Source organism: Orbicella faveolata, unplaced genomic scaffold (genome assembly GCF_042242905.1).
Source record: "Orbicella faveolata isolate gen_17 unplaced genomic scaffold, um_ofav_v1 contig_2, whole genome shotgun sequence".
Taxonomy (NCBI): Eukaryota; Metazoa; Cnidaria; class Anthozoa; order Scleractinia; family Merulinidae; genus Orbicella; species Orbicella faveolata.
In genome coordinates, this window is record NW_028301547.1 from 14,718,399 (window position 1) to 14,735,000 (window position 16,602).

The 16,602-nt window shown below is 43.3% G+C and overlaps 1 protein-coding gene across 1 annotated transcript; it reads right to left on the reverse strand.

Annotated features, from left to right (window-relative positions):
• Positions 1-9,524: 9,524 nt before the first annotated feature.
• On the reverse strand, positions 9,525-11,117 carry LOC110065536 (protein CFDP2-like). Its single transcript, XM_089289288.1, has one exon. It carries the CDS (start codon positions 11,115-11,117, stop codon positions 9,525-9,527), a length of 1,593 nt encoding a protein of 530 aa, XP_089145414.1.
• Positions 11,118-16,602: the final 5,485 nt, after the last annotated feature.

Below are 16,602 nucleotides of genomic sequence, written 5' to 3' on the forward strand. Positions count from 1 at the left end.
GCTCATTTTTAAACGGCTTTACAGGAAATCTGCAATAGTTCCTTATCTCGTCTCTATGCAATAAACCTGCGACTGTACTCCGAACTACAGAAATTTTCAGATACCCCTTTCTTCAGAGAGGCTGGAAAGCTTAACATATCCAGATTAAACCATTATGCTTAAATCCTGCAGAACAATATCTCTGTATTAGCTAGGAATTGGAGGAATAAAATTAAAAATAAATTTAAAAAAATAACAGTACTCGAAATCTACTTTTAGAGGTCCCCTTAAGAAACAGTTACAGTAATCACCAGTTCCAATCCCCGGCGAACAAGGAAACGGTTTGGGGCACTCAACATTTGTGCGGAGTATAAATACAATTTTAAAATAGCTTGAACGTAACTTGAAACAAAATTAATCCATTAGACATTAGTTCACCATCAAAACCGCTAAAGGGTTCCGCTAGAAAAATTGTCAAAAACGATGAAAAAATACACAAACACTGCCAAAATACCTGGAGAAAACTCTAAAAAGATCATTAAAACGAAGAGTTAATATCAAGAAGTGATATATGAAGTGTCCCCGAGGAGATGAACCTTAATCTTACTCAATTATTAGAGAAGAAACAAACCTCTGTTACAGTTGTCGTGAAAAAACTGGATTTCTTTAAATCCGTTACTACCGGCAGAAGTATAAATGGTGTCCACTTCCACTTTTACCGAACTGGTGCTGACATCAGCAAAGTGCCTTACATCCCAAACTGCCGAGCCCTGATTTTTGGTGAGTTCCACCTAGTGGAGATAACACAGAGTAGTAAGGTGACGCGGAAGCACAAACCTGTTTAACTGGTAAAATCCCATATCGTAAAATTCCTGTTACAAGCTCTAGGCTTAACAGCCTCATGAGGGGTTTTGGGTGGGCTTATAAACGGGGACGGGGGGAAGGGGGGGGGGGAGTATATCCGGAAGTTTATAAACGGTTTCAAGAAACGTTTCAAATTGAGCTAATATAACGTAACTTACTAGCAACCAGCAGAATAAAAAGTCAGTCAATTTTCCATTTACTGGTTCATATTGAGCTCTTAAAACGGACAAGCAATTAAGGAAAGGGATACGCGAAAAACAGGAGCCCTCTCATATAAATGGCAATACCGGAGGCACACAAATAAAATAATGAATTTCTTAAAACGCTTGAAACCGTGGTCTCGATGCTTTCTGCAACATAGAATCATATAATATCAAATCGAATTAATAAAAGATAAAAAATTCAAAAAGTAATCAGTCTAAAAATAAATCGCTATATAAGCCATTTGACTTTAAATAAACCTGATGCTTGTTTAAAAGTTGTTCTATAGGTGGGATTTTAATACCCAGTTTTTCCTCAAAACGTGAAACAGTTTCTTTAGTGGTATTTTACGAGAACGAAGAAAATATGTTGCTCTACACTCTACTTGTTCTGCTAGACTGATTACCTTGACAAAATAAGAAAGGGTAGAGAAAAGCTTATAACCGAAATTTGTGTTTGTTTTCATGTAGATGGGTCTAAAAGCAGGGGGGGAGGGGGGGAGGAGGGCTTATTCACAGAGGGACTTAGAACTTAACCGGAATCGAGCCTGGATCTTTCAATCTGAGTCCCACAATAAGCACTAAGCAAGGAAGCCCAAGAAAGAGGGAACAAAGTCTTTCAACTGAAGCACCTGACGCATTAGATTCGTCTACTAAATCATACGCTTGCGTTACTTACAAATGCTTCCGAGCCATCAGAAAACTCAAGACGCAGACCTTTAGACTGGTCAGAGGCTTCAGCCTTCTGCATCACTCGAATGGTGTTAATTAGGTATTCTCTAATGAACTTGATCTTAATCCATTGACCCACTCCACCGTCACCTTCCCATTGGGTTGAGGTGCCTGTGTCAGTTACGAGCCCACAGCTAGCCTGGTTATATGATGCGTTAACGCACTCTCCTCCCGAATACGCTCCCGCTACGTTATTGTGGCTGCAGCGAAGATAGTCTGGAAAGAAGAAGAATAAGATAGAATCATGTAACAAAAAAAATACCGACCCGGCAGCCAGCAAAAGTGGAGCGCAACTTTGAATTGAAAGATACTTCGTCTGTTGGTGGGATACTGAAAAGATTGTCAAATTAAGTCACTTTGTTCAAAACGTTCAGGTGTGTGGGAGGTGTGTGGGGTGTGTGTGTGTGTGTGTGTGTGTGTCTGGGGCGGGGGGGCAGGTACGCCCTCCTTTCACGTGAGCAACACATTTTGCTTCTTGGACTCTTGAGGACGTTCGCGCCCAAAATGTTCCCACATACAGTTTTTTTTTAAACTTGCCACGCAGAAAGGCAATGATCTACTTTTGCCAAAACGGCAAAAAAAAAAAAAAAAAAAAAAAAAAAAAAAGGGGGGGGGGGTCACCGACTTTGCTTTGGAGAGAACATGCCCGGAAGAACACCTTAAATCTGAAAAAAAATTGTTCATATTAGTACTTAGCGCGCGCGCTCGATGCATGACGTGGCGTGTGAATTTGCGTGCGCAGTAAGGATGCGCAGAAACAATTAGCGCCAACGTCCTTAAGGTCATTCCCCAGTATTGCATTGCGCATCCCTAGTGCGCATAATTTCACGCGTGATTAGCGCGCGCGCATTAAAAAATGGTGGCTTTTTCTTTACAGCTGGACCTCGCCATAGAGGTAAATCGTCATTTTCTCGCAAACGAGTATGCTGACCTATCATTTTTTCTGTTGTTTTGAATTGAGTAATAAATTTCTCTGTGTAAAATAAATATGGACCAATTCTCAGTGTAGAACAAAAAGCAATCGTCGGAAACGTGAATTTAGCAAGCAATCGTAACTACAAATATGGTGCTATTATAAGGACTTATATGGGTATAAACAAGGTGCTTTTGCTCCTAAACGAACATGGGGACCCCTCATTTTTATTTCAAAATTTAAGTTCCTATAATATAAACAATCGATAGGCAAAGTTTTACAAAAATCTCAGTGCAGGTTCTGTTTCAGCGGAATGACCTTAAGCATTCATTTCAAAACGTTAAATATGATTTTTGCTTCCAACACGTTTGTATTCTCCGCCGCTCAACGGCAGACATTTGTCTACACTACAATGTTTACTTGCCTGATTTTCATCAATTTTCCTTCGGTTGCTTATGACAAGAGTGCAATGATGATCGGCCATTTTTATCCTGTGACTGATTTCAAAGCCTGATTTACATGCTATACAATTGGAAATAACATACTAACGCAAGCGCAGCGGCCGCTCTTTTTAAAGACAGATGACGGGAACTTTCTGCTTACGTTTACATTTGGTTTAACCAACGAATTCACACTCAAAAACTGTGAGGTAAACGCACGAGAATATAACGTTTACCAACGGAGTCATCTCACTTCTCGACATGTGCTACTCAACCTCGTCCCTACGCTCGTTTGGAGCCGCCATTTTGAAAATCGTGGAAGAAGACGAGATTGTGCGGCACTGTTTGTAAAATAACATTCAAATTATGAACAGTGTTAACAGAAAAGGTTAAGTACGTCGTGAAATCTTATTGGGAAGTTCTAGATTCTTTCAAAATGATCTATATTCGAATCTATGCAGGTCCGACGCATGTTAGAATCGGTTTCAGACTACCTAAACATCACGACATTAAAATTGCTGAAAAAATAAGTAGAGGCCAACTTTAGATAATTGTTAATACAATTTAAAGATCTTTTATGCTTATTGGACGAGGAAAGGCGAGAAAAGACCCTCACAAAAATAAACAACTAGTTGAAAAAAGTACAAGTTTTTGGAAAAGACATTGCCTAGTTAAAAAAAAACAACTTAGCTGAGAAAAAGTAACCACTTAATTAAATTTAGAATTAACTGAGCTGAAAAATTGAAAGCAACATGTACACTTCAAGCAGTAAATTAGACATGTATAAAATTGTGAATATAAAACGCGCGATAAGATCGTTGGCCAGATTTGTTCTTCACAAGTTATATAAAGTAGTTTACAACTTGATTATGATGTAACATCGATGTGCTCGGTACCAGTCCTCAACAGGTCCGTAAAACTTGGCCGGGTTCAGCGTCTTTTTCAAATTCACTCTAATGTTTGCATCGCCGCGACAACGGAGCTAGCAATTTAATACATCCCTGTATGCAACAGAAAGAAACCCGATTTGTCTATAAAACTGACAAAACTCGTTAAAAGATTTCCACTTTACTGATAACAACCGACCATTAACGAAGAAATAGCACAATGAAACAATTTATTTCTGATTTTCCTACACAATAAACTACACGAATTGCCAACACAGAAACTACAACACTAAAATTTGTCATCCGGTATCCAGTATTGACGTAACTGGTCCAACAGGATAAAGGCTTTCTGTAGGCACGGGCTGAATAGCTCAAACAAAACTGTGGCGGATAAATTAACGACTCTGATGGAAAGGTGTGTGAGACAGACCAGGCCAACAAACCACTTACTAAATAATTAATAAATTCAAATGTTCGATCAAGACAGGAATTTCGAATTACTGTACCTCTTAGAGGTAAATTCTTAAATCAGTTTGATCACCGCAAAGTAAGGAAGGACTTACAAGGTTTTTTTATGAGGATAACTTCGCCTTACGACATGAACTCAATTAACAAGGAAAATGTATTACCAGAAATTCGAGCATAAAGTTAATTAGTTCACTGAAAAAAAAACCCTGAAATTTTGGGAAAAAAAATTGTAAGAGTTTACCATGACGACAGATTAAAACAGTAGGGATTGCCACAGGAATTATGTTTTCTTATTAACTGACTTTCAGTGTTTACGCACTGTAGAGTTCTTGTAAGCATTCCAAAATATGGCTAAATTCAGTCACATCCGATCTGAATAAAAAAACCAACGAAAACCAAACAACAAGAACGCTAAATTGCGCAATATCCTTGTACCAGTTGTGATATACATTTGTGTAGACACATACCAAGTTATATTTATTAAACCAATTTCAGTGACACGCAGCTTTCGTAATAAATAAAGAGTTTCTATGTCTTCTATCATACCTAAAACGCGTCCTCAATTTTTTCACGTTGTGCGTCGGCATTTTTGCTGCCAGCATATTTCAGACCTTTCTAAGTCGTGTTGCGAAAAGCCTTTCGCCAAAACTTAAATTCACGCCGAAATCAGTTTGGTTCAACGTCTCCGTCGTCGGATCTGACAAAAATTAAAAGATGTTGACAACAAATTCCCGACTTAGACAATAAAAATCCGCTCCTACACCTGATTACATGAATTCTACAAATTTCCTCATGCCATTTTCATCAGCATTTGCCTTTCTACAGTTCCCAACACGAGAAAGTCGGAATGCTACAATACATTTGCTCAGACAACCGAACTAAGTTGGAATATTTTTGTACTGTTCAGCAGTGTGTTTGGCTTTCTTTGTCAGTGTTCCACGTGTTACATTTATTGGTAATATCATTAAATCCAGCACTAAATAAACGAAAAGGAGAATGTACCACGAATGTACTACACGGTATTATATAATGTCCAAACGAAGAAGAAACCCCCAAAATAAAGGGGCTTCTCAGAGACACCTCGGTTGTCAGTAAGTACAAGAATAAGCCGTAGGTTTTAGACGTTCTAGAACGAGTTCTTAGTTAATAATTAAAAATCTCCATCAAAGGTTTGATTTCTCCTAAGTTGATTTTAGAGGTTGGCAAAAACTTCGAGACGGATTCGATGAGATCGAATACACACACATTCTCGCAAATGCGAAACGACACGACTCAATTTTCCGACAATTTCCAGATTCGAAATTAGCACTAACAATAGTGATGAAAGTAATTAAACTGGAGTCCTTCGCTTTAATGGAGGCAATTAGTTTCACAATGAACTTACCAGAGTGTTTCTCTTAATGTAATTGGGAGGATGTTAATTCTAAGGAGGAAATATTGGGGAAGGCCGTGAACAAAAAAAACCTTAACCTTTGGAATTGTCCCTAATGTTGTGTAAAGTTACACAGCAACTTTTTCAGGACTGGAAGAAGCATTTTGTTTTTGTTTCCGAGCCATTTAAAATGCTAAGTTCTGAATTCAGTTTCAGACTGATGTCTAATACAGAAACATCGCCAGCTCCAAATAACACAAATTAAATCGTTTGGGAATACTTTTGCACTTACTTGGTACAGAATAAGCGGCTTCAACCCATAAAACCTACAAAGAAGACGTTAAATAAGTAATCTTCGTAGATGATACTGATCCAACATGGAAGAATGTGACTTACACGCCATAAAATTATGAAACTTACCTGACAAACGAAGAAAATAAAAACTGCTGTCACAAGACATACAACTTCCTTCATTTTAAAAGATTCTTTTGGTGCTCGTTTTCATATTTTGCTCACTGGGTTATCCACAGTTTCATAGACAAAACCGAAAACTGTATTAATTGATTAAATCGTTGAAATCCCAACCAATGCCAGCGATTTCTTTTTGGCCGTTGGCGATTACTGCATCACAATAAACTCTCGAAATTGTCAAGAATCAGAAAAGCTGGCCTCTGTGAACAACTTTCCTCTTTCCAAAAAATACGAACTTGGAACGGAAGAAAGAATAAATAATTCGATTATTTAAACAACTTTGCTGGATGCCTGCTCCAACATCGCTCAAAACACCTGCAGATTTCGGCAACTTATTGCGGCAGATTTGGCGAGATCTAATTATCCTAATCACTTAATACCCAGTAAGGTTTAGTCGTCACAACCACGGAGGACGTAAAAGAGCGATAATTAATTTTGAAAGCGCTCGTCTGATGGATCCAATATTATAATGTATTGTCAAGTTAAGAAGGTGTTTGTTTTAGTGGCACATTTCAAACTTCATTCAGGGAGAAAATCCAGTATTGTTTATGGCAATAATCAAGCGTTCTCGCTGGCGAGAAATTGATTTCTTTGTTTAATTAAATGACATTCATGCGCGTATTGACCCTGGGTGAGAAAAAGGGTTAGCTCTGAAGATATGGTATAATTCCCCAGATTAATGTATTTTTTTTTTGTTTTGGTCTATGAACGTTTTTCGTGGCCCGAATCCTATCGAAATGATAACGGAACCTTTTTCTAACTGCAAAGTTTTTGTCTTAATAATACAAACAATAAAGAAATTTCCAGTAAGAAGCCATCGAATGCCTACAGTTTACAGGTGATCGATCAAGGCCAGATTCCCTTAACGCTTTTCGAGAAAGTTCAAATGTCAACATCTTATAAGATTAGAGGTGTGTAAATGACCATACAGTATACATTTGTGATTCCCGTTGCCTTTAAACACCGAAAGCTTTTCTGAATTTGTATGCAAACGTCTTTTTTTACTTGTTTTAGAATGTTATACAAACGACTGAGCTTGTGGAGGTCAACTCGCTCGCTTTAGCGGCCATTTTTAATAGGGTAATTCCTCAGAGGACGGACGGGCTGTCATCAACCAATGGCATTGGCTTTGGACTGAAAATAGTACAGGTATACTCGATCACACCTGCTTTATGCCAGAGTAAACTTACGTCATCGTCTCTGCGATTGCGAAATAAGTCAATTCTTAAATAAACTTCGACAAAACTAACAGTGCCAGTCTGAAACCCTTCAGCTGTCTTGACTGGGGAAGACTGGGGACAAACATTGTCAAACAAACAGGTCTAGCTGACCCGATTGTGCTCGGTAGCTTTTGACCAACTTTTGGCGTTTGGAGCAACGTTTTGCGGTTCTAGCAACCTCGAGAAAGTTTTTCCTTTCTGAGCAACTTCTGAGCAAAATATAAGCTAATTTTTTTAGGAAGAAGTCGCTTGCCGAAATAATTATGTTTTTTAAATAAGATTTTGCTGATTTTGTTGACTGGAGAATTTTGAATTATTTATTTGGAGTATGGCCGCCATGTTGCGCGACTCCGCCGCCGTCGCCGTCGCCGTCGTGCGCACGCGCCCACGAGCAATACCGCTAGCCATGATATGGCATCCTCGTCTCGGAGAGGCGATGGTCAGCGCATCACTGTCGACAGGCTCTTAAGTGACTCAAAAGCCCGATTCTTGAGTGGCAGTCTTTGTTGCAGCTGGTACAGATGTAGTTGGTGGCCTCACGAACTGATACTTGTCGTTCCTTTCTCGCCGCCCGCTTAATTGTCGCCTCGGCCCTGGCCTTCGTCTCGGCCCTGAGTGCCCCCTCCTTCACACCGTGACGCCAGGCGGCGCGGTCTTGCGCGAGGACCTCCCAGGTATTGGGATTGAAATCAGCGAGTCGCAGGTCACGCTTGCAAACATCCTTAAAGCGAAGGAGAGGTCGGCCCACGCGTCGGGCGCCCTCCCACAGTTCCCCGTAGAGGACGTGCCTTGGCAAGCGATCGGGTTCCATACAGTGAACATGACCGAGCCACCGTAGGCGTCTTTGGATGAGTAGTGTAGGGACGCTCGGCATGTCGGCTCGTTGAAGAACATTGGTGTTGGAGACTCTGTCCTGCCATTTGATCTGAAGGAGACGCCGAAGGCAGCGGAGGTGGAACCCTTTGAGGCGCTTCTCTTGTCTGGCGTATGTGGGCCACGACTCACTTCCGTAAAGGAGAGTGGAAAGGACACAAGATCGGTAGACTTGCAGCTTGGTCCTCTCGCTCAACAGGTCGTTAATCTACACTCTCTTGTTGAGTTTGGCCATAACGCCGGCTGCCTTGGCGATCCTTGAACTGATCTCGACATCTAGCGACGCCTTGCTTGACACTGTTGACCCTAGGTAAGTGAAAGAGTCCACGACCTCCAGTTCAGTGTTGTTGATGGTAATGACGGGAGGTGTCTCTGCATCTTGGGCTAGGATGTTTGTCTTCTCTAGACTGATGGTAGGGCCGAACTCCTTGCAGGCGTGAGACAGCTTATCAACCAAGCGTTGAAGGCCTGCCTCGCTGTGGGATGCCAGGGCAGCATCATCCGCGAACAACAGCTCGCGTATGAGCACTTTAAGGGTCTTGGTTTTGGCGCGGAGCCTGGCAATGTTGAAAAGCTTGCCATCTGACCTCGTCCGAATGTATACACCCTCCGAGCAATCGGCAAAGGCGTAGTGGAGTAACATCGAGAAGAAAATCCCGAACAGGGTTGGCGCCAAAACGCAGCCCTGCTTTACTCCACTGCTGACTGGGAAGGCATCCGAGGTGGCTCCATCAAAGCAGACGGTGCTCTGCATGTCCTTGTGGAAGGCGGTGATGAGGGCGAGGAGTTTTGGTGGGCAGCCGATCTTCTGAAGGATTTGGAAGAGCCCACTACGACTGACCAGGTCGAAGGCTTTTGTCAGGTCCACAAAAGCGAGAAACAATGGTTGCTGCTGCTCACGACACTTCTCCTGCAGCTGGCGGAGGGAGAAGATCATATCTACTGTGGATCTGCCGGCTATGAAGCCACACTGGGACTCTGGATAAACTCGCGAAGCAAGACTCTGCAGGCGACCCAGTGCGACACGTGCAAAGACTTTGCCTACAATGCTGAGGAGTGAAATGCCGCGATAGTTATTGCAATCGCTCCGGTCACCCTTGTTTTTCTAAAGGGTGACTATACTAGCATCTCTCATGTCTTGTGGGATGTGTCCTTTCTCCCAGCAATGGCAGAGGAGCTCGTGAAGCGGCTGGAGGATGGAAGGTTTGCCATGCTTTAGGACTTCTGCTGGTATGCTGTCCAACCCTGGCGCCTTGCCACAGGCGAGGTTGTCAATGGCTTTGCTGAGCTCTTCTAGAGTGGGCATCTCGTCTAGCTCCTCCATGGCTGGAAGTCCGGGCAAGGCATCAAGGGCAGCGTCTGTCACGATGTTCTGGGTCGAGTAGAGCTCGAGATAGTGCTCGACCCAACGCTGCAGCTGCTTGCTCTGGTCGGTGATGACTTCGCCAGACTTCGCTTTGAGCGGTGCTGTTTTCACGCTCATGGGGCCGGTGGACGTCTTGATCCCCTCGTACATCCCTTTGGCGTAGCCACAGTCGGCGGCTGTCCGGATCTTGGCGCACAGGTTCTGCCAGTACACGTTAGCACAGCGGCGAGCGGTCTGCTGGGCTTTGCTCTTAGCTACTCTGAGGGCGTCGCGTGTGCTATGGCAAGAGTTCTGCTTGTACGCCAGCAGGGCTATCCTTTTGGCTTCCGTGACTGGCTGCATTTCATCCCAATGCGCCTCGAACCAGTCAGCATTCTTGCGCTCTTTTCTTCCGAAAGCGGACATGGCCGAGTCGTAAATAGCGTCGCGGAGGTGAGACCATTTGGTGTCCGTGTCTTCGGTTGAAGGCTGGTCAGCAAGCTTCTTCTGAAGGGTCTTGGCGAAGCTCTGAGCCTTGGCTGGTTCGGCAGTAGCGCAGGTGTTGATGCGAGGGCGACCCTTAGACTTGGCATGATGGATCTTACGCGGCTTCAGACTGATCTTGCTGCCAACGAGGGAGTGATCCGAGTCACAGTCTGCGCTGTGGTAGCTTCGCGTGTGAAGGACGCTGCTGAGGTCCGCTCTCCTGGTGATGACGAGGTCTAGCTGGTGCCAGTGGCGGGACCGGGGATGTCTCCAAGACACTTTGTGTAGCTCCTTGCACTTGAAGTAGCTGTTGGTGATGCAGAGGCCATGGTGGCAGCAGAGTTCCAACAGTCTCTGACCGTTCAACTTGCCAACACCGAAGTGGCCGAGACAGGTGGGCCATGCTTGCCAGTCGGATCCAACGCGTGCGTTGAAGTCGCCTAGCAGGTATAGGCTTTCGGAGCGGGGGATTTGGGACACTGTCTCCTCCAGGGCCTCGTAAAACTGATCTTTGGCCTCTGGGCTGGACGTGAGGGTCGGGGCGTAAACAGACAGGAAGTTGACAGAGCCAGTCGATGTCTTCATGTGGAGGGCGAGGAATCTTTCACTGCCTCCAGTCGGCGTTTCTGTAGTGGGGAGCAGCGAGTTCCTCACAGCAAAACCTACACCATGCTGCCTCGGCTCGTCCTGGGACAAGCCTTGCCAAAAGAAGGTGTAGTCTGATTCTCTAAGAGAACCGTTATCGGCCAGCCGAGTCTCCTGGAGACAGGCAACGTCGATGTTAAGTCGTGTCAGCTCCTTGTTGATGATGGCGGTCTTGCGGGAGTCGTCCATCTGCTGAAGGTCAGCAGAGAGTCCGGGGCACATGGTGCGAACGTTCCAGCTTGCGATTCGAAGAGCTGGAGTCTTCGTTGTTGTTTTTCTTTTGTGACTGCCTGGTGCGAAGTTGTGACTCACTTGTCGGGGAGGTCCCCTAAGCCCTACGTACCCAGTAGAGCAGGCGCGCCATGGCGGGGCAGCACCTTACTGGCTGGGGGCTGCCCAGCTTAAGGCGGGCGGTAGCTGCCCAATGAAGCTACGAGGGCTTCTCCCACCGTCGGAAGAGACCCCTGGCGCTCCAACCTACGCCAATCGGTCGGAAGCTTAGAACCGGTAAACTGTCTCATCCCGTGTTGTACCGGAATCTTGCGAAACCGCTGAAGCGTCCTCTCCAGTTTGCGCTGAAGGCCTGGGCGGGATTATATGGAGACACTGGGCTGCCCACACGTCAGTGTCCCCCTCTCGGTTCCACTGGCTGAGTCCAAAGGAAAGGATGAACCAATACGATTTGGGGCCAGTTTCACTGCAGGAGCTGCCGGAAGGTAGTGCTGTGCATCCGCCGTCCGCCTTAGGGTCTCCACTCCGGATTTATCTTCGAGGTTGACTCCTGAAGCCTTTCCTGTGATCAGGTATAGCCGCAAGGCAGCGGAGGTTTGGAATCAGGGTTTTCCCTCCCCTAGATGGGCTGCCTTCACCGCGGCTAAAGAGCCCCATCTACCCCGGGCAACTGGTTTTAAGGCGCCAGTGACTCGCCTTCGCCCCTTCTCCTGTCAGTGGTGCCGGTTTCGCCGCGAGGAGGCCAGGAGTTGGACTTTGGCTGTCAGAGGCTCTTTGAGACGCACGCCGTGGGAAGCACTTCGAGAGGCTGTGGGGGCCCACTCCAACAGCCCGCTTCCCGGCTATAACAGCCTTAAGCCTTACAGCCTCATAGTAACCATGAGAAAATCAACTGTTACTCATGGGTTTCCTTTTCTTTCCTATATGAGTATGAGGCACCGCTTGGCGGCACTTCGGGCCGCCGCGGCTCCGCTATAATTCATTCGCGTAATTTTGGCAATAAGGGTTTTCGTAATCAGTTTAATTTGCCGTGTTAAAAGTGACGACCCTTGGTGTTTAATTTCTCAAAATAAGACTCTCATAAGGATCACTAAGGTCAAATTTTAGGAATTAGTTATGCCTGCGTATTCAAATATGGGTCTCATAGGGCAGACACAGGGTTTACCCGCAACCCGTATCCCGTAGACTATGCCATATGGACTATTAACGGAGAAGGTCACTCCAAAAACTGTGAATTTTTTTTCCATCACCAATGAAAAGTTCACCTTGAGTTGAGTTACTCACCGTTGTTTTAGCTTCTGAAGTGGGTGCGATCCCAATGCATAACGAGCCAGACGTTCTTAGCAACCAAAAAACAGACCTGGGATCCCATGGAGATGTAGAACTTTTAGTCCTACATCTCCACGGGATATCCAGTGGCTTACAACATTCCAGTGTAATCATATCCCTGTCGGTGATCGTTTATGTTCCACAAAACGCGTCAAGTTTTGCACGAATGTGTCATAATCCTAAAGTGTGAAATTATATTTACTGTAACACAATTCCATCGTGTCAGAAAGAAACGAAACATTTTAATAGTCGGCGATTCGGGAAATCGCGCGACTGACGTGAAGAATTTGGATTAAAAGAAAAAATAACGTTTAAATAGGCTGAGGCGCAACCGCCAGTTTAAAAATTAGACGTTTTGATACATTTCTCACTCTTGTAAAGCTACGGAGCACGTATACATGAAACGTTTTCGCTAATCTCAGTGATCACTGCCGTAATCGAAGTGACTATGCCCGGCAGCCCAGAAATGCCCGAGAGTCAGAAATGTTCTCAGATTTTCCACGGAAAGCCACATTCAAACCTGTTTAGGGTATTGTACGGGTCCGCAAACGATCCCAAGACCGCAAATGATCCCGGACCGGAAATGATCCCCCATAGGGACCGCAAATGATCCCGACTAAAAAATAACGAATGGCATGGATGGTGGGATGGTGTGGATTGGGAATTGGCGTACGTGAGTACCGATGTTTGTTATTAAAGCCATCTTATAATTATAATGGCTCACAACTTGCTTTTTTTTCATACTTTCGACTAAATTTTGTGGCTAACTACGATGTTATGAATATACCACCCAATCATCAAAACACGACTTGGCTTGCATTTCTTTGCAATTCTCAGTAAAATTATGATCAGTGCAACATACGCTACATATCCTCCTTTGTTAAACATTGATATTTCGGTGTTATAGTTAAATCACATTTTATCAGCCATTAACGCCACTCGTCTAAAGTTTTAAACTAAAATCTAACCATGAAGCAACTACTTAGGAAGACGCTGTCACCTGAGTAGACCCACAAACCTACAACGCTTCATCACTCTGTAAAACACCTAGTGTGTAGCACCGGAAATTTGAACAAATTTATTTCGTAATTCTTCCTTGGCCGTAATTTGGCTTTAATTCCTCGGAAATGACTACTTGAGTATCCTAAGAAGCCAAAATTCCAAGCTATAGTTATGAAGTTCAGCTTCATAACCAAGCAAGGCCAAGGCCTGTGCTTCGTTTTGACAAGTTAGCTTTTTGATAGATATTTGATACTATCGCCACCAGGATTTCGGGAATGTTTACAAGTATGTGTTTTTCTAAGACTTCTAAATTCAATAGATCGTCTTCACGTGACGTGTTTTTATCCTCATCAGGCATAAGAGGCGGTATATTTATATCTGTTTACAATTAGCGTGCTTCGTTTGGAAACCAGAGCATTTTGAATTTCAGGGTTATGGAGGTTGCGTGACACAAGGCTACGATCGAGTTTGTTGAAAAATATATACTTATCTCATGATTTTGAGCCGTTTTAGAAGTTAGAGCATTAGGAAAAGTGCTTATATAAATGCTTATTTGTTTAGTGCTGATAATCAGTCGCCTGGCAAGCCAAAGTAAGTTCCAGATGTTTACACTATATTCCGGCCGCCATATTGGTGTACCACGGATGTATATCAACATGGCGTTTTCTTACTGGGCTCCGTAAATTTCTGGGAAACATTTACGACAAATTTCTGAAGTTTGGGGAAATGCACAGGCCTAAAACTTGGAGAAGTGTCTTATTTAGTTATCTTCTATAGCAAACATCACAATTTCTTAGCTTTTTCCATTGGTTGGCTTTCGATTTACTATTTTTTTTATTGCGTGACCGTGAAAACGATCTGAACCGTTCGAAGAATTAAACAGCAACTGTAGAATATTTTTTTGTAAAAATGATAGAACATGTTTTTTAGTTCATAATTTTTGAATATGTTCTCACCTTCCTCTGATATAAATCCATGCCATTCCTTATCTTTTGATCGGGATCATTTGCGGGCCAATATGGGGATCATTTCCGGTCTGAGATCATTTGCGGTTCAATTTGGGAATCATTTGCGGTCCGGGATCATTTGCGGTCCGGGATCATTTGCGGTCCTGGGATCATTTGCGGACCCGTACAGTATTCTTTGTATACATGTTTGTTGCTTAGCGATTCCAAAAATAATCTGAATTTTCTAGTAGTCGAATGCGAAGATCATGTGCACCGACACATTGAAAATCAGTTAATATTGTGGGCATTCAGGAAATTATCTCAAAAATTCTGACAAAGCTCTCAAGAGCGATAGAAATCTCGAGTACATAATCTAACTGTTTACGAGAAATACCAAGCGATTCTGGAAACAGCACGACGGAAAAATCACTATCACGTTTTTGTTACATATCCCGAAGCACTCAGCAACTGTACTGCATGGACTTCAGCCTGGATGAACCAGGAAAGGATATGTAACCTGTTCCTATAATGTCACGCTTGACGGAAAAATCATTATCACGACTTTGTTACACATCCCGAAGCACTCAGCAACTGTATTACATGGACTTCAGCCTGGGTAAACCAGAAAGGATATGTAACATGTTCCTATAATGTCACGCCCGACGGAAAAATAAGTATGGCGATTTTGTTACATATCCCGAAGCACTCAACAAAAAGTATCCAAATCGTATAAGTAAAAACACAGACTTGTGAGGTGGAAAGCATCCGCCCGATTTAACCACACCATTGAAAACTCGTCAGTTTCTGCGATACCAGAACTCCCTCCGCATTGAACCGCCAGTAACATAAAAATGAAGGCAAATCAGATCAAAAGCACTAAACTGGGGATTTATTTAAGGTTACTTCAAACCTTCGAGGGAGTCCTCCACAAAAAAATTCGTACGCGCGCTGTTTTCAATGAAAACCCCACAAACTATAAATCAACAGAAAGGTTATAAAATGTAGAATTCGATAAAATTATGTTTTGTTTTGGATTTTGCTTTCCAAAGGCGGAAGAGGCCGTCAACTCCAAAATGACCGACTGACGTTCCAGCGAATTAATCGGGTATCAAATGCGATCGTTCATGCAAAATAACTGCAGTGTTTATCACAAGGCCTCAATCTACAAAAGCGTGTCAGCATTTTCTTTTATTTCTATTGGTTATCTTTTTATAGATCTGTCAAGTTCGACTATCGAAAAATTCGCGTAACCTGTTACGTTAAAGGCCGCCACGAGGAAAGTATTTAAAATATAGGAATTCGCTGACACGCTTTTGTTCCATATCTACCAGTGAATGTTCTGACCAAATTTCATGAAAAATCCGTCAAATCTGCATACCCTATTAATTCATTTAAAGAGAAGGGATTCTCTCGAAAAACGAGTGCGCCTTCTAAAGATTTATAAACATATCACGCCTTCACAGAGGAATGTGTCAACTTGAAAGCCGCGAGCCAATGAAACAACAGAACCCCGAGCGTTCACAGTATGCAAACTTGTGCTTCGCGGACATTTATTTTCTTGACCAAAAAAAAATCGACCAATATAGCCCCGCGAAGGTTTGAAGTAACCTTAAGCCACTAGTTCAATTCTGAGAGCAATTTACAATTAAAAATAAACCTCCTCTTCCACTAGCTACGTCTATTGCAATTGTACTGCAAAATGCATCTTCCATCTCGGTGACCTACTCCGGCCGTTCTCGGCAACAAACACATTCTCTTTGCGTCGGTATGGTTGCATATCTCTCCCAAGTACACCACAGAGCATTTTCCAACCGATCATTGAATTCAACTTGATTATCTTCCGCGGAATCACTAGCACGTTCTGGCTTCAAGAGCAGCCATACTAAAGCTCAAAAGAACAAACAAACTCTCGGACGGAATGACGTCACGGATATGCGGCTTGGCCTTCAAGATCCTTTCAAAGTGGCGGCTCCCAGTGTCGAACTTTTCACTTCTTTTTCATTGGGATCGCATCAGAAGCGAAAACAACGGTGAGTAACTCAACTCAATGTGAACTTTTTATTAGTGTTGGAAAAAAATACACGGTTTTTGGAGTGACCTTCTCCTTTAAATCCAAAACTAAAGAGCCCCGAAAGTTTTTATCCTCATCATGCATAAGAGGTACTAAATCTATTTAGTTTTTTATCAAGCATCTGAGC

Bases quoted from the DNA above. Each gene is read 5' to 3' on its own strand.
- LOC110065536 (XM_089289288.1), bottom strand. From the start codon at position 11,117: ATGTGCCCCGGACTCTCTGCTGACCTTCAGCAGATGGACGACTCCCGC.